The 25,706-nt window shown below is 43.9% G+C and overlaps 1 protein-coding gene across 3 annotated transcripts in view; it reads left to right on the forward strand.

The window, feature by feature from the left end:
- The first annotated feature begins 642 nt into the window (after window positions 1-642).
- LOC118367127 (activin receptor type-1-like) overlaps window positions 643-25,706 on the forward strand; it is a 36,599-nt gene continuing 11,535 nt past the window's right edge. Inside the window, exons 1-6 of one of the 3 annotated variants that reach the window (XM_035750201.2) lie at window positions 643-1,027; window positions 15,307-15,380; window positions 15,800-16,054; window positions 16,373-16,636; window positions 17,151-17,411; window positions 24,707-24,909. In XM_035750201.2, coding sequence (XP_035606094.1) covers window positions 15,314-15,380; window positions 15,800-16,054; window positions 16,373-16,636; window positions 17,151-17,411; window positions 24,707-24,909 — 1,050 coding nt within the window. In that variant the 5' untranslated portion in view covers window positions 643-1,027; window positions 15,307-15,313. Of the gene's footprint in view, window positions 1,028-3,808; window positions 4,103-15,306; window positions 15,381-15,799; window positions 16,055-16,372; window positions 16,637-17,150; window positions 17,412-24,703; window positions 24,910-25,706 lie in introns of those variants that run through there. The other 2 variants (XM_035750199.2, XM_035750200.2) reach the window with 2 other exon arrangements.

The raw sequence follows: 25,706 nt of genomic DNA on the forward strand, positions 1-25,706 counted from the left end.
AACGTAACGACATAGCCTATAGAAGCCTACATAACCAACCCATAAAGTAAAATGCAACATCCATTACAGGCGAGCTATGTAAACTCTAATATTGATTTGTCCTGCAATAGATGACGTTCAATTGGTAATATTCATTTTGCCTTATTCTAATGCCTCTTAAAGGGAAAGTAATTTAAAAGTAACTGAAAGTAATCCGATTACGTTACTGAGTTTGGGCATAAAAAAAATTACGTTACTGATTACAATTTTGGGTTGGGTAACTAATTACTGTAACAGACTACAACCTACCCAACCCTGCTTACTATCTCATAACCGGTAATCAGATGTATTTATTTTTGCTTGGAGGAATGAGCTTCCATACTGATCTAACTCGGTTGGATAGGACTAAGGTTGGTTTTATATTACGACTCCTTGTATTTTATAAAATAGCGTATTGCTTATTCGGGGATTTTTTGTTCTTGAATGTAGGTCTCAAGGATTAGAATTTGATGAACACTATCACATAGGCTATAATATTTTCCTAACATGCATGTTTTTCAAATCAGATGACTGAAAATGTATACATTTCAAATTCAAATATCATAGATGACCGCCTCCCCAGGTGGCTGGTGTGGAAATATGCGCAGAGGAAATGATGTGATCATGGTCCTCTTATTACAGTGAGTTGCAGGCTACTTCCTCCTAGGATTTGCCGTAGCCTAGCTCTGCTACATGAAATATCCGCCTAGGGGTTATTATCGTTCGTATATGGAGTGAAGAACACCAAAGCTCATGGAACTCTGGCGAAGTTACTGACCGCAATTTTGCGTTACTTTGGATTATGAACATTCGTTGTATTGTAACATAGTATCGACGCCGAAGTAGGGCAATGTCGGCTGAAACCGGAGTCTTGCATTTAAGAAACCAAACAAATAGGTTCTTGTCGGTGAATTTTCGGGATATAGCAGAATAGCCTGACTTGTGCAGTAAGCACATTGTAGGTTACGTCTGTGCGCCCTCAAATCACTTCGTAAGTTTTACATGCAAGGTAAGTTGTTTTGGTTTGTTTATATATTTTATTAGGAATGTCTGGCTACCTGTAGGCTACAGTCCTATGCGCAGCCTATACTTTGGACTTGCGGGGACCCTAAAGAGTACAAATGTAGCCTTGTATGTCGCCCACTATCACAGTAGTTTTTTCGCTCAATAAAGCAGTGAGTGGCACATTCCGTCTCTCATAAGCTTTAGGTCAACCAGATAAGGTTAATTTATATATTTGAAATATTAGCCCTATTATTTAGGTTACTTTTTTCAATCTGAAGAAACAATACATAAAACGACTGTGGAGGAAAACATTTGTGTTACTATTTACAGAAGCCTAGACAGGATCAGCGTTACCACAAAAACGAACTCAAACTCTCCTTGACTCAAGTATGTCAAGATATAGGCTAGATTTTGGTATTTGTTTGGCGGCGATTTTTGATGCTCAGGGGTTCCAGTCACTCGTAGGCTCAATTGCGTCAAATTTTCTTTCACTTTGTTAGTGTGCCTTTTGTCATGTAGACTTTGTTGGGAGCATCACTCCTTGATCGTGTTTCCATCAAGCCCACGCTGGGCAATAAGCACCACAATGGTCCTGTAGCCAGAGTGGGGGAAGAACTATAAATATTTAACGAGATTGGGGCACACATTGAATACTCCCTGATAGTGTGCTGTCTGTGCACACAAAGTGAACTAACTAATTACTTTTGGCCTCACTTTGGCTACATTACATAATATGAACACTTTTTTTTATATAGCATGTACTTATTAAATATTTGTTCATTACGTTTTGCACGAGTATGTCTTAAGACAAACCCTATCACAGGAATGACGTGCAGAAAAAAAATGTGATCAAATGATCATGCGGCAAAGATTTGAAAGGCATTTCCTTGGCAAAGTAAGCAGACTGGTGCGTCTGAATCTGGTGCATATTTAATTTGAAAGGTATATGGATTTTTGTTGTAACACTTACAGGTCATTGGTGTCATAATTTAGAGGTCCTGCTCTTCTCAATTAACTTTTCTCAGGTTATACACACACACACACACACACACACACACACACACACACACACACACACACACACACACACACACACAGTCAGTTATTGGCTGTCAATGGCAATCTTAATATTAGCAGTTGTCCCTTACTTCCTTCTAATTGATGAAACAAATCATCTCCTTACATCCCATGGGCATCAGTGTCTCTCCAGTGTGTCATAAAGTCTCCAAGGTTAGCCTCCATGCTAAAATGAGTCAAGAGGTCATGATGATGTGTACATTCTCTGCTATCTGAGTAATCGGGTTACAGCTGCGACTACTATGTGAGATCATCGTAATGTGTCGAGGCAGGTATCGCCTAGAACCTTGAAAATAGTATCTTTGAAGCTGATGATTGACTGCCTTACTGTTGCCATTGTCACACATGTGCACGATATGTGTATTGGCAGGTGAATTTGGTCATGGAATAGACTTCTAGACAGCTTGGAATACACAAATGAGTGGTCGGTCACTGGTCATTTCTTTGGTTGGAATCAATATTGAAGGGAATCTGTAGCTCTGACCTGTCTATGAAACAATGCTACAAATGGTGCCTATAACTGATAGAAATGTCTTTTGAGGAACGTTGTTAATAATAGTTTGTACCTACTAGTGGAGCTGTGTGTGGTTGGTGAACTGGAGTGTCTCACTAAGGTTAGTTGATTCCTGGAGTCTGCTGATCGCGGTCAGATAGCGCGACGTCAGTCAGTCTGGACGGAGACGGGGCTCCCACTCCATTCAGTTGAGGTGAAAGGTCCGTCTGACTTGTTCGTGCCTGCTCACCCATAACGTCCTGATAAGCTCTCTTTCTCCAGTGTCTCTCCTGACAATGTAATCATTGTGCTTCGGGCCAATGACACTAGTGGATGGTGTGGAAATCTATTGTAGACAACTCGGAGCGTTAGCGCTCCTTTCTTCCATAAAGATGTCAAGTTAATTTCAAGGAGCGGTCAAAGCAATGGTATCTTGCGTATGTGATTCTGGATATGACCATGTTCCCGTTGACGCTCCTTAATGTTAATTTCAAAACTTTATTTGACTTATGGAGTATTATTATATTCATGCACCCTTCACCTACTGGGGTATTATAATGGCGTACAGCAACCAGAAATGCTCTATTCTGATGTGTTCTGATGGCGTTGAAATGGACTTGAACAAAAACAAGTGTTCATGTTGGGTTAGTGGGTTCAACATAGTTTCTGATTCATCATACTGTAATGTCAATTGTTTTTAACAGACGGTTTCTAATTCTCTCGCATAGACACGATCAAAGTAATTATTCCCACATTACATGATATCCACTTCCATTGGAGCAGATAGGCTGGCCTTTCCTCAGCAGATCCGCAGCTGTTCTTTCAGAGCACCACAAAGTGTGTAATTTGCCCACTGAGGCCTGAACATTTCAGAAAGCAGAGTAAAGAGAGAGAGAGAGAGAGAGAGAAAGAAAGAGCGCGATGGAAAGAATAGTCCTCCGACAGCAATCATTTCTCTGTGCACAGTAATTTGGCTGTCAGAAACAGCTGGCAGTATGGGCCGAGACAATAGCAGAGCAGGGGGAGAAGAGAAGAGCTTGCCTTGCTCGGAGACAGAGCGAGGGAGCCCTGGTTGGCCTGCTGGAGGATCAGGTTACACACACGCTGTCATTAACAGCAGACTGTGCCATGCACAGAGATGCAGTGCTTCAAGTCTGAGCAGGAATCTGGGGCTGGCTCAGGCGTGGTGGTGTAAGTGCCTCCGTCTCAAACCAGCCTGGGAGTGAGAGAGAAGAGGTTGTGTGAGAGAGAGCGGAGGGACGGAGGAAGAGCGAGGGAGGCGGGACTTGGCGGAGACTCCGACGACAGACGAGCGATCTCCTACAGCCGGCGCGTTTTTGGATTCCAACCCATTTTAAATGTGCGTTTGAGCTACAGACTGCTGGGTTGTTGCATTGGATTCGTTTATTTCTTCTGCATCCACAAATACCAACCATTAGTTAACGGGGGCTGAGCTAGAGCTGCGTTTTGCTCTCCGACGCTTACAAGCTACAAGAGAGTCGTCAGAAGGTAGGAAGTTCTACATAGAAGATCATATGAAATCCCAGGACATAGTGCCTTAAACTACTGCAATGTGCTTGCATAGTTGCTGTCAAACTCCACACAGTTGTCAGTGACTACTTGGATATTCATTTCTCACTGAGCAGACAATTTCTGTACTTACAGCGTTCTTATAAATGCATTTTTTTTTATCAGGTTTTTGCTTGGTGGACCTTTATTTTTTTTTATTTTTATTGACATTTGTCAATAAAACTCACGAGTTCAACTGTTTTATTTCAAATAGTTTTATTTTCCTCTTATCCCTGGTTGTCCTGAAAAGCAAATGGCAAAACAGTTCATTGCGAGGCTAAATATGAGGGCAGAGAAAGCCGATGAATGAAAGTAGTGAGTTTGAGCATTTTCACTGTGGGATTTCCTGAGACTGATAAGGTTTTAAGGACCCATCAGCTGTGAGGTTGGCACTCTTGACCTTATGTGGTGCGCACTGACATGCGAGTAAATTGTACTTTTTTCTGTCTGGATTAGAGTTGGACCTGGCAGTTGTGGATGGGGGCTGCGGAGGAACACAGCATGTGTGTGGCATTGCTTGTCGTCGTCGTCCCCCGATTTCCCACTGCTTTTTAAGACTGTGTTATTTTTAGTCAAAATCCTTGAGCCTTTAATAATCATAAGCCCTGTGCAGCCACAACATATCAGGATGAGTGCAGCCTCGTCGTCTGGGGCCTAGCTGGCTCTGCAGCCTCGGCTTGATGCTAGACAGGAAGTCAGACAGCGGCTGTGCCCCAGACAGACTTTGGTCCTACGTGTGTGTCTGCTTCCAGGATCTCCTTTGGTGGCTCTCCAGTGGGTTATTGATTTCAAGTTCTATTCTCTCTGCAAATGTGAGTGAAAGGCAAATCGAGAGGAGACTGGAGTCTGCTGTCTACGCAGACTAAAGCAGACACCGATACGCAGTGTTCCTGGCCCCTCTCTCTCTCTCTCTCTCCCCTCTCTCCCTCTCCCACTACCCCGAGACTGCACTGGAGACCATCTGCAATACACATTTTATGAGCTCTTCACTCGCTTCAGAGCTCTTATAGCTCAGCTGTTAGGGGGAAAGTTATGGCCCTCTTTGGTTCTTCTGCCTTTCCCCATTCCTGGGCTTTGAAGTGGATGTAGTTTACGACTAGAATTAAACAATGATCAATACCCTATTTTAGCAGTGACTTCTGTTTGATCGATCCCTTGATTTGTACATTCATTTGGTTTGTTGATTTATTCCCTCATTTAGACAATTTTAAGGATTCCCTTATTTAACTCAAGTCTGTTTGGAAAGTTAAAATGAGCAGTGTTAGAGATGTGGGGCATGTACGGTTTTGTGTGATGTAATAAGCTGATGGTGAAGAGATGCAAAGATGCCGTTTTTGGCATGACGTGTCAATGCTCAAACCATTTAGAATTGATCTGCTAGGATTTGTTTCTGCCAGCAGATACCCATAGACTTAGCCATTGCGCTAGTGCTAGTTAGCATTGGCTCGCTAAACTGACTTTCATACTGGACACAGAGACATAAGAAATGGTATCTGTGAGTTCTTTTGACTCTGGGGAAGTAGATAAAGGGCCTCATTGCAAAAAATCCCGAAGTATCCCTTGAAGACTAACATTGGTGAAACTCTCGCTAATATCAAACATGTGTGCGTCTGTGGCGTGTTGCAGTCCTTGGACTTCCTTTCCAATTTTGTGAAGCTGTTATTTGTTCTCTCTCCGTGGCTTCGTAAGGAAGCTAGTTAACACCCGAGGATTGAGGCAGAACAGGAGATTTCTACACATTTAGAAATAGCCTGAAATTTGTCGCCTATTACCTCTGTTCTCAGGGACATTATGTGAAGCTTTTGTGTGCTCCTATGCTTCAAGATCAATGAGAGCAGATGGACTACAACGTCTTGTCGCCTGTCCTCTGTAATTGAAGGAACAATTGAATGGGAGTTGGCCCCACTCCTACGAATTCTCACTCAGGAATATAAAACAAACCCAGGTCATAATGCTTCCATTGACAGGAGGGTGTGACTGTGGTGGTCCAGTAGTGCTGTGTGGGAAGCCTCAATCTGACGGGTAGACACGCAGGACTGGAGTGTGGGGGGGGGGCTGATCTTGTTAAGCCCACTCTCAATGGCAAAGCTCACTCTCTGACACAGGACATCAATTCGATAGAAACATATTGGAATTCTGTGCTTGGAGAGGTCGCCTATGATTCTTCTTCTCATTGCTACCGTACATTGTGGGCTTCGAAGGCGAAACTACAGTATCTCTGGATATTTGTCCGGGAGTCCAATGTGACCAAGCGGGTCTGACGGTGGAACAAGAGTCTGTGTGATACAAATCAAGGTGGTCTTGGAGAGCTGTGTCCCTGCAGCACACTGAACTTCATCAGTGGGTCATTCAGAGGGAGAGTGTTTGTGCATTCCACTTCCTGCAAACATTGCTAAAGGTCATAGAGACTGGTGTTTGAATTGGCCCTGTCGAGTGTTGTGTTGGTGGTCCATACAGAGAAATTTGCGGTGCCATGGTGACTGCTGCCGGTCGCAGTATACTCTGTCCATCAATATGCTGACTTCTCGTCTTGAATGTCTTCATCGTGGCGCTTGAATAATTGCCCTTGATATATCTCTAGCACAAAGCACATATATATATATATTTTTTTGTTCGGGAATTCACTTGATGCGTGGGGTTTTAGTAAATTTTTAGAGCTTCTGTGATTGTGCAATCGTACATTTACCATTTCTTGCTTTCAAGTCTTACCTGAACAAAGTGTCAGCGGTTGAGGCTGAAGGCGACAGGGTTATGTTTCGCTCAGACCCTTTGCTGTGGTTTCAATGGTATCAAACCCGCAGCCATCTCCTCAATCCAATGTAATTTCAAAGTAAACAAAGGTTGTTTTGGCCATGTCATTCATCCCTGCCAACATCTTTCATTCTACTCGGTGAGGAATGGATCATCTGAGACTAAGGAGAAACAAAATGGCCGTTCAAGACTGATCATTTTCAGGAGGGTCTCTCTGGTCGTTGTCGAAGCCAGAGTAATGGTAAAAAAAAAAAGTACTGCTGAAAGAGAAGACATCTTTTGTCTCAGATTACAAGGGATACACACGGGGGCATGTGTATTATATCAGAAATGACCCTTTCCTGCACTGAACCAAACCTGCCGCGCTCACCTCTTACCAGGAAAGGAGTGTCAGTACTGTGAGTTTACAAGAAAAGGCCCATTTGCATTTGATGACATTCCTTACATTGTGAGAGAGTCGGCTGTTGAGTGGAAGCCCTGGAGAGAAAAAGGAGAGGGAGAGAGCCCAGGCAGGGCTACGGCAGGGTCGGAATGGGCCACTGTCGGGTCCTGGGGGCCACGGAGGGCTGCCTGCCTGTGGGCTTTTAACTTCATCTTTAATCTCCCATTTGATGAGGCCCCTAGCAAGGGTGGAGGAGGATTTCCATAGCTGAATGAATGTTTTCTTCCAATGAACAGATTTAGTGTGATTATGGCAACCCCCAGTTGTTAGCTGTCTTGCGTGCCGTAATTAATTAACGTAGCAGAGTTGTTTGCGGCCCTGGAATTCCTTCGACTGTTTAGCTTTTACAGAGCTCTCTGTCTCCCTCTCTGTCTCCCTCTGTGGATTGTTCATTTTCTTTTGTTTGCATTTTTTTTATTTGTAGGATGACACATTCTTGAAGTGTAATATCTCTAAATGGAAGTGCAAATGCTGCATGAATATGCAAAACCAATGATTAATCACACAACCAATGATTAATCATTGGATGAGTTAAACAGCAGGTGCCTGGGTAAGACAGAAGTTGTCATTGCTCTTGATTTGAAGCACTGCACTTAAACTTAAGTGTGGCATTTCACTGCTGTTCAGTTGGAAGCATGGCCATTTTCTTTGCCTTCCCATGCTCCTAGTACACTATAATAAAAAAACACTAACATCTCATTTGTTGGTTGAAATTGGCCATTTTTTTTCCAATTTTGAATCGTTTTTAGTTTTGTATATGGCATATGCAATCTGTTGTGCAGTTATGAGATACTCCTGTTTCTCATATAGCCTATAGTATTTCTATTTGTTATGAGATACTCCTGTTTCTCATATAGCCTATAGTATTTCTATTTGTTATGAGATACTCCTGTTTCTCATAGCCTATAGTATTTCTATTTGTTATGAGATACTCCTGTTTCTCATATAGCCTATAGTATTTCTATTTGCCGTACGCCACACCTATCTTTAACTCTGACTATTCTCAGCTCTCTCTGGAGTTTCCAGACAGGTCTAGTGAACAACCGAATAAACACTGCAAATCTATGTCTGCTTTACTTTGTTTGCGCTGATACACTTGGCTGTTTGGCTGTGAGCAGCGATTGGTGGCGTGTTTGATTCGATGTGCTGTGTGAGTCTGCTGTGTAAATGCAAGGTGAGCTCGCAGGGGGCTAGTTTGCCCCCAGCGCTGTCTGTGTCACACCCATATCTACCTCGGAGCGGGCCATCTGCGTGTTCCTGGTGTCACGCTCCTCTCTGAGTGGGATGGGGACATGTGAGGGGAGGCATGGGCCCCGGAGCAGGACAAGACTGGGTCAGCTGTGCCTTGCTCTGCCCAGCTCTCCCTGTGGATCCTCTGGGGCTATTTGTGCCATGGTAACTATGCCAGCGCCAGCTCAGACACAGATTCCACCTCCTGTCTCCCAGCTCGGCAGCCTGATGACTCAGCAGCTCCTGCAGGGCTCCCAGGCCCAAGCCACACACACACACACACACACACACACACACACACACACACACACACACACACTATACTGTTATACAATGCATCGCACCAATCGTTACCTGAGCATATCGCAACCGACCAAACAAACATATGATGGAGTCATGGTGGTTGGGTAGAAGCGGATGAATCCAAATATCTGGTGTATGCATGTGACTCAACAGTCAACACCGAAATGTTCATCTTGATGCAAATGTAGGGTTTTGAAAAGGAGCAGGGACTTTGAGTCGTTTGAGAGGGAAGGAAGACTGCATGAAACTTGATTCTTTTCTCGAGCTGCCTTGACCACAACGTGGCCACATTTTTTTGTTTGGTCCCACTTGGTCCTCAAAGACAACATCTCAGCAAAGCCTTTCCACTGCCAACACCCACCCCTTCCAATCCCCTGCTTATGTACTTTATAGGGCGCTCTGTATTTGATCTCCCCTCTTGTGTTTTTTTATTTTTTATCCTTCCCTTGGTCGAGTACTACAGTGATACTAGATTCTATCCCAAGATACAGCACACCCCTGTCAGGATGTCGGCTCTGTTAAGTCATTGCAATTAAGAGACTGCCAGAGGTTTCAATATGCAGGGACAGAGGGAGCACAAGCACACAACTCCCAAAAATGTACCGCTCTTTCTGTTTTGCTCAATGTGTCCTGCAGATGTTGCTGGCCTCGTTTGTCTCCAACTTGCGGTCTAATATCAGGAGGAGTACATCGTAATCCCTCAGCCAAACTACTGCATCAGATCTGTCCCACTCTGCCTTGCCGAACCCAACTTGTTAATCTATCACCCGGCATTGGTGCAAGCTCAAGATGGCGGTAGGGTTTTTGCCTTTGATATGGTTCAAAAGCTAGGGTATCCTCTCTCAAATTGGGTTGCATTCTTGTCTTTGTGCGGAGGCAGACTGCAGACGGTGACATTTTTTGTCAAATATACCAAATGAAACACCCCATTTTTAGTTAAAGGCTAGAGGCAGATTAAGTGGAAGTGGCTGAGATGCATCGGGCAGATAATTGAGGTGATATATTAAGTGCCTGGGGGGACACATCCTGAATCACTGTGTTGGGGAGATCTGTGTCATTTTATGCCACCCCTGTCTGCTTCTGCACCCGTGGTGTTTGTTGCAAAAATCTGGTAGTTACCCAAAATCAGGGGGGAACACCATAGTGCCCACGAAGCTCATCACTAAGCTAAGGACTCTGGGACTAAACACCTCCCAACAACCTCTTCCTCAATGTCAGCAAGACTAAGGAGCTGATCGTGGACTATAGGAAAAGGCGGGCCGAACAGGCCCCCATTAACATCGACGGGGCTGTAGTGGAGCGGGTCGAGTGTTTCAAGTTCCCTGGTGTCCACATCAACAAACTATCATGGTCCAAACATAACCAAGACAGTTGTGAAGAGGGCACGACAAAACCTTTTCCACCTCAGGAGACTGAAAAGATTTTGCATGTGTCCCCAGATCATCAAAAGGTTCTACATCTGCACCATCGAGATCATCCTGACCGGCTGCATCAACGCCTGGTATGGCAACTGCTTGGCATCAGACCGTAAGGCACTACAGAGGGTAGTGCGAACGGCCCAGAACATCACTGGGGCCAAGATTCCTGCCATCCAGGACCTGTATAATAGGTGGTGTCAGAGGAAAGCCCATAAAATTGTCAAACTCCAGTCACCTAATAGACTTTTCTCTGCTACCGAACGGCAAGCGGTACCGGATTGACAAGACTAGGACCAAGAGGCTCCTCAACAGGTTCCACCCCCAAGCCATAAGATTGCTGAACAAATAATAAAATCGCCAGTGGCGATTTCCCACATCCCTTTTGTACACTGCTGCTACTCGCTGTTTTATCTATGCATAGTCACTTCACCCCACCTACATATACACATTACCTCAAATAACCTGTACCCCCGCACACTGACTCTGTACCGGCGTCCCCTGTATATAACCTCATTATTGTTCTTATTGTCTTACTTTTTTATTTTGGTCTACATGGTCAATATTTTCTTAAACAGTGCAGTTCAAGAGAAGTTAAGGGCCTGTAAATAGGCATTTCACGGTAAAGTCTACACCTGTTCTATTCTGTGAATGTGACAAAGTTTGATTTGAAGAAGGTGGATATCTAGATTCTTCCAACCTGGATTTTGGGACCCCCCCATTGTCCCTTAATTCCATTGATCTGTGTGGGTAGAGTCTGATTTTTGGAGCACCCTTTGGCAGCATGATAACCTCGCTGGTCCATGCTCCCTAGATTCCCATTCAAAAGGGGGCGACAGCTGCCTTTTTTTTTTGGTTTGTCGTCTTTGTGGTGAAAGCAAGCAAAAGTCATCTGCCCTTGCTATATGCTGCTAGTAGTAGCTAGCTTTAGACTGACTAAAAATGTAGCAAACTAGCTAGCCTTTTTAGCTTCCCATGTCTCCATGTGAATAATTTGATGTATAGTTGCGTAAAATATGTCCTGGCAAATATGTGTATACTTACAACATTATCCCAATTTTAATATGCTACTTCAATGTATTCATTCCCATATCAGCTAAAAATAGAATATAATTTGGTGATGGAGGAGAAGAAAAAAAGAAGCACGACTACAGCTGTTTTTACAAAATAGCATAGAATCACATAGTAATCCCTTCTAAACAAAATACCTTGTTGGAGGATTCTAATGTTTGGATTATATTTGGTTATCAGTGCAAAATGGGATGCTTATTCAATGCCAAGCTAAATCAAGACTACAATCTTGAAGTGATTTTGAAGTTGATTAGCTTCCCACATCTCCGCGTGAAATAATCCGATTTATAATTGGATAAATATTATACTTGCCGGTGTAACCTAAAACATTATCACAAATTTGAATGAGGCTTGAATGTATTCACTCACATACAGTGGGGCAAAAAAGTATTGTCAGCCACCAATTGTGCAAGTTCTCCCAGTTAAAAATATGAGAGGCCTGTAATTTTCATCATAGGTACACTTCAACTATGACAGACAAAATGAGGAAAAAACATCCAGAAAATCACATTGTAGGATTTTTAATGAATTTATTTGCAAATTATGGTGGAAAATAAGTATTTGGTCACCTACAAACAGGCAAGATTTCTGGCAATCTCCCATGATCTGGGGCTCCACGTAAGATCTCACCCCGTGGGGTCAAGATGATCACAAGAACAGTGAGCAAAAATCCCAGATCCACACGGGGGGGACCTAGTGAATGACCTGCAGAGAGCTGGGACCAAAGTAGCAAAGCCTACCATCAGTAACAAACTACGCCGCCAGGGACTCAAATCCTGCAGTGCCAGACGTGTCCCCCTGCTTAAGCCAGTACATGTCCAGGCCCGTCTGAAGTTTGCTAGAGAGCATTTGGATGACCCAGAAGAAGATTGGGAGAATGTCATATGGTCAGATGAAACCAAAATATAACTTTTTGGTAAAAACTCAACTCGTCGTGTTTAGAGGACAAAGAATGTTGAGTTGCATCCAAAGAACACCATACCTACTGTGAAACATGGGGGTGGAAACATCATGCTTTGGGCTGTTTTTCTGCAAAGGGACCAGGACGACTGATCTGTGTAAAGGAAAGAATGAATGGGGCCATGTATCGTGAGATTTTGAGTGAAAACCTCCTTCCATCAGCAAGGGCATTGAAGATGAAACGTCGCTGGGTCTTTCAGCATGACAATGATCCCAAACACACCGCCCGGGCAACGAAGGAGTGGCTTCGTAAGAAGCATTTCAAGGTCCTGGAGTGGCCTAGCCAGTCTCCAGATCTCAACCCATAGAAAATCTTTGGAGGGAGTTGAAAGTCTGTGTTGCCCAGCAACAGCCCCAGAACATCACTGCTCTAGAGGAGATCTGCGTGGAGGAATGGGCCAAAATACCAGCAACAGTGTGTGAAAACCTTGTGAAGACTTACAGAAAATGTTTAACCTCTGTCATTGCCAACAAAGGGTATATAACAAAGTATTGAGAAACTTTTGTTATTGACCAAATACTTATTTTCCACCATAATTTGCAAATAAATTCATTAAAAATCCTACAATGTGATTTTCTGGATTTTTTTTCTAATTTTGTCTGTCATAGTTTAAGTGTACCTATGATGATAAATTACAGGCCTCGTCTTTTTAAGTGGGAAAACTTGCACAATTGGTGGCTGACTAAATATTTTTTTTTGCCCCACTGTATCAGCAAAAATGGTCATGTTTTTGGCATAGGGGAAAAAGCACATGGCTTGCTTTTACTTTTTTTTGTGGAGGGATTAATAAAGCTACATTATCATTTGGTTTATTGTCGATGAGATAATATTTGGTAGTCAATGCAAAATAGACTACTTTGATGCATTCGGAAATTATTCAGACCCCTAGACTTTTCCCACATTTTTTTACAGCCTCCTTCGACCTCATGGCTTGGTTTTTGCTCTGACATGCACTGTCATCTGTGGGACCTTATATAGACCGGTGTGTGCCTTTCCAAATTCTGTCCAATCAACTGAAATATACCACAAGTGGAATCCAAGTTTTATAAACATCTCAAGGATGATCAATGGAAACAGGATGCACCTGAGCTCAATTTCGAGTCTCATTAGCAAAAGGTCTGAGAATTTGTGAATAAGGTATTTTTATACATTCGCATAAATGTCAACCTATTTTCTCTTTGTCATTATGGAGTATTGTGTGTGTGTGTGTGTGTGTGTGGATAATAAATAAAAGGTAATCTATTTTAGAATAAGGCTGTAACGTAACAAGATGTGGAAAAAGCCAAAGGGTCTGAATACTTTCCGAAGGCACTGTAGATCAGACCAAGGAACCAAGCGAGTTGGTGGTAACAAAAACCCGCTTCATTGCCTACACAACACTGCACCCATGGCTGCGCAAGGAATGATCAGGCACATTAACATTTTTATGTGGCACGGGAGTATGTAGGAATTTCTACAGTAGTACAAGGAGCTTCCCCTTTTAGTGACAAAACGGCATTGCATCATTGCACTACAAATGGTGCTTTTCCATTGGGTGTATATACTCCTTTACCTGTCTGTACCCTGGGCTCATTTTTGGGTGGCACACATCACCTGCCCCCCTCCCTTTCCTCCACAGTGCCCTCCCCTACCTGGTTGTCACTCTTTTAACACAGCCACAAAGTCATTATGGCTAAAGCCCGACCATTTATACCACTTTTCTTCTTAATCCGATTTCAAACCTAATCTTAACCTTAACCACATTGCTAACCTCATGCCTAACCCTAACCTTAAATTTTTGTAGCCAATTTGGACTTTGTGGCTGCATTATCCCCCGGTCCCTCTGCCCTCTCGTTGCCCCCCTGGCCATACTTGTGTGCCCCCTCCCCCCTCGGTCCTCTTACCCCCACGCTGCTCTGCACAGAGCCCATGATTATCTTTCAGTGGCAGCCTCTGTTTTGTGCTCTGATTTTAAAAAGGAGCAACATGTGGTCTGTGTGTGAGCGGGGCCATACAGACGCCGTTGGGGTAATGCTAACATTGCGTGCTTAATCATTTATGTCTGGGAGCCGGCACAAAGGCTTTGGGGGAAACACTGGGGTATTTATCAGTGGGCAGACACAAACACTGCCAAGATAACGGTCTGCCCTGGCTTAGTATGTCATGAACACGCTGCACGGGGAATAGGTGGCGGAATTGTAGGGAGTATGTTGCCGTTGTTTAAAAATCTTCAAGTCTTATCAATGTGGAGTTGGTACAGGAATAGTTTGGAAAACATGCGTCCTCTTTATGGGGTGTGGATGTGTTGCTATGGAGTGCGGTGGGCTCTGTTTGAATCAGTCCGACAGGTCACAGCCGAAGTCAAACGGACCTAAATGTACATTTTTATGTTGCTGTGCCTAAAGATACATGCGATATTGAATGGTTAGAGGCAGCCTCTTCATTTGGAATGTTTCTATTTGGGCTCCCTGCTGTGATCATCTCGTCCTCCTCCTCATTCTCCTCCTGCGTCTGTCTGCTCCACTCGCTGCCAAGTAGTCTGTCTCTCTCTCTCCCAGTACAGCTCAGCCAATAGGAGAGCACTAGTCGCCCAATTGCTTGCCACTCAATGCCTTGTTGCCAGGACAACAGGAAGGCATGAGACCCACTTTACTTGAGCATTTTAAACTTGGTGTTGACTCTTTACTGAAAACAAGGAAAGGTCTTCTTTTTTTTTCTCTCAGTAAAATTCCCCTCTGTCATGGTGCTCCTTTAGAATTAAATCCTTTACTTTCATCTCTTTCTTTCCTTTTATCCTGTCACACCATTGGTGTGAATTCATTTTAGTGGACATGACAAAGGCATTTATACAGAAGCTGCTTGTCAATTTATCTGTGTGATGCAAATAAATGTGTTTTGTCTTGTCAGGGAATCTTCTGAGTACATAGATTGTAAGCTAGGTCCACGTTTAGCGAACACACTATTCCAATGGAACTTCTACACTGTCTTCCAGGTCTACAATGTTAGACGGCGACATGTTTTTCCTGGTCTTCATACTTCTGGTTTTACCCTCCTCCAGCGTGAAAGGTGAGTTAATAAAAATGTCTGTCAAGGGCATGATTTGGCTCTCATTCTGTCCCCGTGCCGCTCTCCCTCTCCCCACGCTGTCTTGCAGCATTTTTTTAACAACTGCAGTGACAGGCTCTCAGACTGAGCTCTGGGAGAACTGAGGATTTCACACTGTCACTGTCTGGCTGGCTGGGGATACTTATTATTCTGCATCATCTACTTTAGTGTAGCAGCTAAATGATAGAACTCTCAAATCAAAGAGAGAAGAAAATGAGTAGGGTTGAATATACCAAAGCTCCTGCACTAAGATGACCACGATATGACCATAATATTCACAATGCCGAGCAGCCACACAGTATACTGTATGCCATTATCGATGGTTAAATGTGTTTTTCCTTTTCGTCTCTGCCCCATGTCTGACTGTGTTTCCTGTGCAGATGAGGGGAGAGTGAGCGACTACGAGTGTGCGTGCGACGGGCCGCCATGCGACGGAGGAGACCGGTGTTTTGGTCAGCAGTGCTTCTCGGCTCTCTCCGTCCAGAACGCCATTTCCGTCCAGCGGAAGGGATGCATTGTGGGCCGGAGCGAGGAGTCCATAAGTTGCGAAAGCCCCCCATCCCATAACCCGACGGTGGAGTGCTGCTATGGCGACCTTTGCAACATGAATGTCACAGTGGCAACACCAGCGAGAGGTGACACATTTATTCTCACGGGATTCATCACGCTCATGCTTTTATCCCGCCCTCAACGTAGGCTTAGCACTAGCAATGTGCTGACTCACAAACATTTCTACTACCGATACCGACCTACCTAAGCAGCACATCGCCACTTTGTACATAGATCTAGCTAATGACACATTTTACATTCAGTGTGTTCATTTGTGTGAAGGCCATTTGGGGACATAAGTGAATAAACAACAAAACTACCAGAAAATGTGTTCTATTCTCTTCAATGATTGAGAATTACAAGCGTTCGCTGATTTCTCCGATCTCCTTTTTTTTTTTTAACAGATGAGGAAGTGATGCCTGCCTTGCGAGGCATTGAGTGTGTGTGTGAGGGGCGGTCGTGTGATGGCGGAGAGCGCTGTACGGGCCAGCAGTGTTTCTCCTCTGTCAAGATCAGTGACGGGTTTGTGGTTCACCAGAAGGGCTGCCTTCGGGATGACGACCAGGGGAGAGCCACCTGCGCCACCCCTCCTTCTCCCAGCCAAATAGTCAAGTGTTGCCAGGGGCACCTGTGTAACCTGAACATCACTGTGGAAGCACCAGCGAAAGGTAACCTACCACCCTGTTTTCACTGAAATCATTACTATGTATTTGAATTTTTTAGGATCTTGGCCTCACCGACGCTTTCTCACTTTGTTTCATAATTCATTTAGATTTCATTAGTGGTACAGATATGCATTAAAGCAGCAATCAGCAGTTGAAACAATAACAGAGTACTCCCTGCCCCTTATCCTGGGTAAAAAGCTGTGGGATGGGGCACGAGAAATGTTACCACTCTCAAATTCATGAACAGCACTGTAGGATGCAAGGACTGACCATCCATGGTATCATCATTATTATATTTTTGGAGGCTATAAAGTGTTTCTTTACATTTATTTGGTTTACACACAGGAAAGCTAATGTTTATATGGGGAATAACTTGCTCCTGGGTGAAGCTTGCCCTAAGTACAGATCTAGTATCCGCTTCCCCCATTCTTAATCATTAGTGGGGAAAATTCTAAACTGACCCAAGATCTGCGTCTAGGGGCAACTTCACCCTACTGTCTTCCTGTTACCTGTATAGAGGATAAAGTGAAGTCTGCCGGCGAGCACGAGTGTGTGTGCGAGGGGCGCTCGTGTGCCACCGGGCGGCGCTGTGTAGGCCAGCACTGCTTCTCCAGTCTGACAGTCAGCGACGGAGCTCTGGTCTCCCAGAAGGGCTGCTTCAAGGTGTACGAGCAGAGCAGGATGACCTGCAAGACGCCGCCCTCCCGCGACCAGATCGTGGAGTGCTGCCAGGGCCACCTGTGTAACATGAATATCACCGTGGAGCTGCCTGTCATGGGTAAATAAATGCACTTGTGTCCCAAATGGAACCATATTCCCTGAGTAGTGCACTATATAGGGAATAGGGTGCCATTTGGGATCCGCACTCAATGGCTCACATGAATTTATATGCATCCCTATTCTAATGAGAGGTCTGCGTGATGCACATTTGCATTCAAACCAAGGTTATTCATGCCAGGAAAACGAAAACATTTCTGTGCCATATGCTCTCTGTGATCTGCTGTCTGTAATGGATTCACTGACACGGTTCACAGGCAGGTGCTCAATTGATAAACCAGTGGTGACGAGGCGCTGTGATTTTCTTTGGGATATACTTTTCTTACCCATTCATTCATGATGCTCTACCGGTTTAGCCTTATTGTCAGGCCAAGTGCAAACAGGACTCTAGGAATCCTCTTTTCCAATTAGGACTGTCTGTAACCGTCTATAAGGGTTAGTTCTGCCCGCGTTTAAGGTCCGAGGGAGGCTCATTCCATCCACTTGGCCATTCTCCAGCGAGGGCACCACGCCAGGGTGTGTGAAATTGTCTGCCATAGCCGTTTGCTGCACAGCCATCTATTGGTTTGCTTTTCAGGGTTGGTGATGGCGGTTACACCCGGAGCACCTCTACAGCAGAGGGGAGAGTCTGGAGAGAAGAGACGGACGTTTGAATATTGTTTAGTCACGGTCTACTTCCTCCTCTGTCCTCTCTGAGATTGTCAGCGTGTTTTGACACAGAGCTCTGGGGCAAAGCAGAACAGAGGGCACTGAGATGCGTCCCAATTGGCACCCTATTCCCTACGGCAGTGGTTCCAACATCCGGTCCACAAGTACACCCAACAGTATACATTTTATCCCCAGACAAACAGACCACATTCAACTCAAGGGCTTGATGATTAGTTGACAAGTTGAGTCAGCTGTGCTTGTCTGGGGCCACAATAAAAATGTGTACTTTTAGGGGGGTTGGGAAACACTGCCCTACGTGGTGCACTCCTTTGGACCAGGACCCAAAGGTTAGTTTACTAGGGAATAGGGTGCCATATGAGACACAGACTGAATGCCATGTATAGCTGTGGTCACCCAACTCTGTTCTATGAACCACAATGACTACTCTCCCATCCCCAGTAAAAAGAGTGTGTATCCACGTTAGATATTTCAGCAAAAAAAAAACATTCCTTTTTCAGGACCCTGTCTTTCAAAGACACAGATCATTAATTGTTAAGGGTTTTAACACCGTTTCCCATGCATGTTCAATTAACAATTAATGAACATGCACCTGTGGAACAGTCATTAAGACACTAACAGCTTACAGACAGACGGTAGGCAATTATGAAAACATAGGACACTAAATGAGGCCTTTCTACTGACTCTGAAAAACACCAAATGAAAGATGCCCAGGGTCCCTGCTCATGTGTGAACATGCTGCAAGGAGGCATGAGGACTGCAGATGTGGCCAGGGCAATAAATTACAATGCCCGTACTGTGAGACGCCAAAGACCGTTGTACACGGAGACAGGGCGGACAGGTGATCGTCCTCGCAGTGGCAGACCATGTGTAACAACACCAGGATTGGTACATCCGAACATCACACCTGCGGGACAGGTACAGGATGGAAACAACTGCCCGAGTTACACCAGGAACGCACAATCCCTCCATCAGTGCTCAGACTGTCCGCATTAGGCCGAGAGAGGCTGGACTGAGGGCTTGAAGGCCTGTTGTAGTAAGGCAGGTCCTCACCAGACTTCACCGGCAACAACGTCGCCTATGGGCACAAACCCACCGTTGCTGGACCAGACAGGACGGGCAAAAAGTGCTCTTCCCTGACGAGACAATGTTTTTTTTCTCACCAGGGGTGATGATCGGATTCACGTTTATCATCGAAGGAATGAGCCTTACACTGAGGCCTGTACTCTGGAGCGGGATCGATTTGGAGGCGGATGGTCCGTCACGGTTTGGGGTGGTGTGTCGCATCATCATCGGACTGAGCTTGTTGTCATTGCAAGCAATCTCAAAGCTGTGCATTACAGGGAAGACATCCTCCTCCCTCATGTGGTACCCTTCCTGCAGGATCATCCTGACATGACCCTCTATCATGACAATGCCACCAGCCATACTGCTCGTTCTATGTGTGATTTCCATTAAGACAGGAATGTCAGTGTTCTGCCATGGCCATCGAAGAGCCCGGATCTCAATCCCATTGAGCACGTCTGGGACCTGTTGGATCGGAGGGTGAGAGCTAGGTGCCTTGGTGGAAGAGTGGGGTAACATCTCACAACAACTGGCAAATCTGATGCAGTTCATTAGGAGGAGATGCACTGCAGTACTTAATGCAGCTGGTGGCCACACCAGATACTGACTTTTACTTTTGACCCCCCCCCCCTTGTTCAAGGACACATTGTTCCATTTGTGTTAGTCACATGTCTGTGTAACTTGTTCAGTTTATGTCTCAGTTGATGAATCTTGTTATGTTCATACAATTATTTACACATGTTAAGTTTGCTGAAAATCAACTCAGTTGACAGTGAGCGGACGTTTCTTTTTTTGCATATACAATTGAAGTCGGAAGTTTACGTACACTTAGGTTGGAGTCATTAAAACTAATTTTTCAACCATTCCACAAATTTCTTGTAAACAAACTATAGTTTTGGTAAGCCGTTTAGGACATCTAATTTGTGCCTGACACAAGTAATTTTTCCAACAATTGTTTAGACAATTTCACTAATTCACTGTATCACAATTCCAGTGGGTCAGAAGTTTACATGCACTAAGTTGACTGTGCCTTTTTAAATAGCTTGGAAAATTCCAGAACATGATGTCATGGCTTTAGAAGCTTCTGAAATAATTTGAGTCAATTGGAGGTGTACCTGTGGATGTATTTCAAGGCTTACCTTCAAACTCAGTGCCTCTTTGCTTGACATCATAGGAAAATCAAAGGAAATCAGCCAAGACCTCAGAATATAATTGTAGACCTCCACAAGTCTGGCTCATCCTTGGGAGCAATTTCCAAATGCCTGAAGGTACCACATTCATCTGTACAAACAATAGTACCCAAGTATGAACACCGTGGGACCACGCAGCCATCATACAGGAAGGAGACGCGTTCTGTCTCCTAGAGATGAATGTACTTTGGTGCGAAAAGTGCAAATCAATCCCAGAACAACAGCAAAGGACCTTGTGAAGATGCTGGAGGAAACGGGTGCAAAAGTCTATCTATATCCACAGTAAAACGAGTCCTATATCGACATAACCTGGAAGGCCACTCAGCGAGGAAGCCACTGCTGCAAAACTGCCATAAAAATAGCTAGACTACGGTTTGCAACTGCACATGGGGACAAAGATTGTACTTTTTGGTCTGATTAAAAAAAAAAATAGAACTATTTGGCCATAATGCCCATCGTTATGTTTGGAGGCAAAAGGGGGAGGCTTGCAAGCAGAAGAACACCATCCCAACTGAAGCACGGGGGTGGTAGCATCATTTTGTGAGGGTGCTTTGCTGCAAGAGGGACTGGTGCACTTCACAAAATAGATTGCATCATGAGGCACAAAAATTACGTGGATATATTGAAACTTCTCAAGACATCAGTCAGGAAGTTAAAGCTTGGTCGCGAATGGGTCTTCCAAATGGACACTGACCCCAAGGACACTACCAAAGTTGTGGTCCTTCTGTAGCTCAGTTGGTAGAGCATGGCGCTTGTAACGCCAGGGTAGTGGGTTCGATCCCCGGGACCACCCATACGTAGAATGTATGCACACATGACTGTAAGTCGCTTTGGATAAAAGCGTCTGCTTTATGTTATATATTATATATATTATTGTGGCAAAATGGCTTAAGGACAACAAAGTCAAGGTATTGGAGTAGCCATCACAAAGCCCTGACCTCAATCCTATAGAAAATGTGTGGGCAGAACTGAAAAAAACGTGTGTGTGTGTGCAAGGAGGCCTACAAACCTGACCCAGTTACACCAGCTCTGTTAGGAGGAAAGGGCCCAAATTCACCCAACTTATTGTGGGAAGCTTGTGGAAGGCTACCTGAAACGTTTGACCCAAGTTAAACCATTTAAAGCCAATGCTACCAAATACTAATTGAGGCTATGTAAACTTCTGACCCACTGGGAATGTGATGAAAGAAAAATCTCTCTACTATTATTCTGACATCTTACATTCTTAAAATAAAGTAGTAATTTTTACTTGGATTGAATGTCAGGAATTGTGAAACTGAGTGTAAATGTATTTGGCTAAGCTGCATGTAAACTTCTGACTTCAACTGTACACACACACACACACACACACACACACACACACACACACACACACACACAAATATGTGGACACCACTTCCAATGAGTGGATTTGGCTAAATCAAATCTTCTGTAAACTAACAAATGTTTCTAAAAACATTAAACTAACAAGAGTGAGTTACCCTAATATATATTTTGTTGACAAGACCACCTTGACTTTTTTCCCTCATTTTGTTACAAAGTGGGATTATAAAATGGATGAAATTGTGACTATTGTATAAAATCAAGCACACAGACATGACATCTACATAGACACACATTGGCACTATAACGGCCTTACGGGGAGTTCAGTGACTTTCAACATGGCACCGTCATAGGATTCCACCTTTCCAACAAGTCAGTTCGTAAAATTTCTGCAACGGTAGAACTGCCCCGGTCAACTAAGTGCTGTTATTGTGAAGTGGAAACGTCTCGGCGCAACAACGGCTCAATCGCTTGGTGGTAGGCCCCACAAGCTCACAGAACAGGACCACCGAGTGCAGAAGCGGAGGCTGTTTTTAGCAGCAAATGGGTGACCAATTTCATATTAATGCCAATGATTTTGGAATGAGTTCTTCCACACCGATCTCAACAAACCATTTCTGTATGGACCTCGCTTTGTGCACCGGAGCATTGCCATGCTGAAGCAGGAAAGGGCCTTCCCCAAACTGTTGCCACAAAGTTCAGGACACAGAATCGTCTAGAATGTCATTGTATGCCCTAGCGTTAAGATCTCGAACCATGAAAAACATCCGCAGACCATTATTCTTCCTCCTCCAAACTTTACAGTTGGCACTATGCTTTGGGGCAGGTAGCATTCTCCTGGTATCCGCCAAACCCTGATTCGTCAGTCAGACTGCCAGATGGTGAAGCTTGATTCAGCACTTCAGAGAAAACGTTTCCTCTGCTGTGGCGGTCACAAAATTCTGTGAGACGGTGATTTGTCAATCAAATGATTGACTCTTGATTAACAAACACATGTATTATCTCCTGGCTTCTCTTGGCTTCGATAAGCCATTGACGCATAACTTTTTGTAGTATTTTTCAGTAGAATCAAAAGGCGTACTTGGAGTTATCCTTATATTAGGTCCTGATCTGGCTATGCCATATGTATGTGGGCTTCACTCATTTTTCTTAGAATTCTGTGGCATAATTTTATAGTATGAAGAATACAATTGAACAAAACTGAATAAAATAAAGGATATTTTCTCCAAGATTTGAAGGAGTGCGTACGAGGCTATTTTGTTGAGCGGTTAACAAGGAAATCGGTACTCCTATATGCTTAATTTAGAGTTTATGTAACTTTAGTTGTTCTTAAAACGTTGGGCTATATGTTTTTTGATTTTTAATCAATTGAAAGATGTGAGTTTGCACAGGCTGTACACACTTCATCAGTCTCTTATTCACAATTTGACAAGCACTTGATAATGCCTCAAATTTCCCGTTGACATCCCCTTTGTGTGGCTGTAACGCAACCCATTAATTAAATCAATGACGTTGTGCCCTTGGGCTAAATATAATCATTATAATTCCCTTCTCCCTGAGTGCTCCGAAGCACCTCTCACTCACTTCTCTTCATCCATGTAATCGGGTCTTTCTCACAGGCTATAAGTGAAGATCGACACATCGGGGACATAACTGCGTGCGTCCTTATCCAATTCCAAGGTGCATATTGAAGATAATGGAAGAACTGTCCACATGTACTTTTTGTCAGCAACAAGATGAGTAGGCCTAATGAACAGCAAGAGCACTCGTCAATGTCCTTGCCCCCATAATACCAAAGTTGACTTATTCTGTGTGAGAAATAAATATGCCAAACAGTCTGGGACAGTTGTGGAATGCGATCCCAAATGAATACAAAATATGTTTTACGCGATGAGTCTGACGCAACGTTTAGCTTAACATTTTCATAAACTGTGTAACGTACACGCTGGGAGTCGCAAAGCAAGTGCAGGTGGTGAGTTTAATAATGAACGGAACATCGAACACTATAACCAACACGAGCCATGCTGGTTAAGTCCGCCTTGAATTTGAAATAAATCACTGACAGTATCACCAGCAAAGCACCATCACACCACCACCTCCATGCTTCACAGTGGGAACCACACATGCAGAGATGATCTGTTCACCTACTATGCATCTCACAAAGACACAGCGGTTGAAACCAAATATCTCAAATTTGGACTCATCAGACCAAAGGACAGGTTTCCACCAAATGTCTGTTGCTCGTGTTTTTTGGCCCAAACGAGTCTCTTCATCTTATTAGTGGTTTCTAGGCAGCAATTTGACCATGAAGGCCTGATTCACGCTGTCTCCTCTGAACAGTTGATGTTGAAATGTCTATTACGTGAACTCTGAAGAATTTATTTGGGCTGCAATGTTTGAGGCTGGTAATTCTATTGAACTTATCCTCTTCCTTTCATGTGACGTTCCTTATGAGAACTAGTTTAATCACAGCGCTTAAATGGTTTTTGTGTCTGTACTTGAAGAATCTTTCAAAGTTGTTGAAATTTTCCAGATTGACTGAACTTCATGTCTTAAAAGTGATGGACTGTTGTTTCTCTTTGCTTATTTGAGCTGTTCTTGCCATAATATGGACTTGGTCTTTTACCAAATGGGGTTATGTTCTGTATACCACCTCTACCTTGTCACAATGCAACTGATTGGCTCAAGCACATTAAGAACAAAAGAAATTCCACAAATTTAACAAGGCACGCCTGTTAATTGAAATGCATTCCAGGTGACTACCCCATGACGCTGGTTGAAAGAATGCTAATAGTGTGCGAAGTTGTCATCAAGGCAAAGGGTGGCTACTTTGAAGAATCTCAAATGTAAAATATATTTGTTTAACACTTTTATTTACTACATGATTCCGTCCGTGGTATTTCATAGTTTTGATATCTTCACTATTATTCTACAATGTAGAAAATATTAAAAATAAAGAAAAACCCAGGAATGAGCAGCTGTGTCCAAATGTTTTACTGTATGTACCTAGATGTTCAAATGAACTTAAACCCCTTTCTTCTCCTCGTAGCAGGCGACCTTCCCAACTACAGCTTGACTACACTGGCCATCGTCATCGTGGCTCCGGTCATCGTGCTCATCGTCCTCTCAGGCATCGCCATCCTGGTGTTCAGACGGATCCACCAGAACCAGATGGAGAGGCTGACGGCCCGGGAGGCGGAGTACGGCACCATAGACGGACTCATAGCCTCCAACGTGGGGGATAGCACACTGGCGGTGAGTAGGACATGATCATACTGCACCATACCAGGGCCCATGTTATCAGAATTTCAGAGTAGGAGAGCTTTACAAGGATCAGGTCCTGCCTGTCCATAATGTAATTTCATTATGATCTAAAAGTTAACTGATCCTCGATCAGCACTCTACTCTGAGAGGCTTTAGAAATATGGGCCAAGGTCTGGGATGGGCTGGGTGGGGAGCTGTGGTTTGAGTGGTTAGTCCACACAGTACAGCACTGAAAACATTTATGGACTCTCAAGCTATGTGATTATGTTGAGCATTTTTGTGTGCACTAGACTCGAGTGCGTGCTAGGTAGTCATGCACTCCATGTTCCTGGGTGTTCATGTAGTTGGCCTATATCAACTGTGCTGGGATTAATTTTCTGCCCCCTCAATTGGGAATGAAAGTATTTCTTCTACAAATGTGATGGAAAATGGGCATCTTGTTTTGCCAGAGAAAATTGAGTCTTATCACGGATACACATGATTTCAACAAAATTGCTCGTTGTGTAGAATTTTTGCATGCTGTCGTGAAAGAATGCTTTGAGCTCGCAACTGTAATCAGTGTTTGTCTGATAAACTTTGTTTGAAAATCCCATGAATTTAATTAAAAACTTTAAGGAAAACACTAAACACGTCTAGGTGTTTACAGCAAAGCGTGACAACTGACCAGTCAGTATCCCTGAAAACAGTGGGCTGGGGTGTGCTAGAGGAATTGCCGATTTTTGGATCTATTTCAAGCTCTTTCCAAACCCATCACAGTATTGGCAACGGAAACCCAAAATATGCTGCCG

Source organism: Oncorhynchus keta, chromosome 34, assembly GCF_023373465.1.
Source record: "Oncorhynchus keta strain PuntledgeMale-10-30-2019 chromosome 34, Oket_V2, whole genome shotgun sequence".
NCBI classification, from domain to species: Eukaryota; Metazoa; Chordata; class Actinopteri; order Salmoniformes; family Salmonidae; genus Oncorhynchus; species Oncorhynchus keta.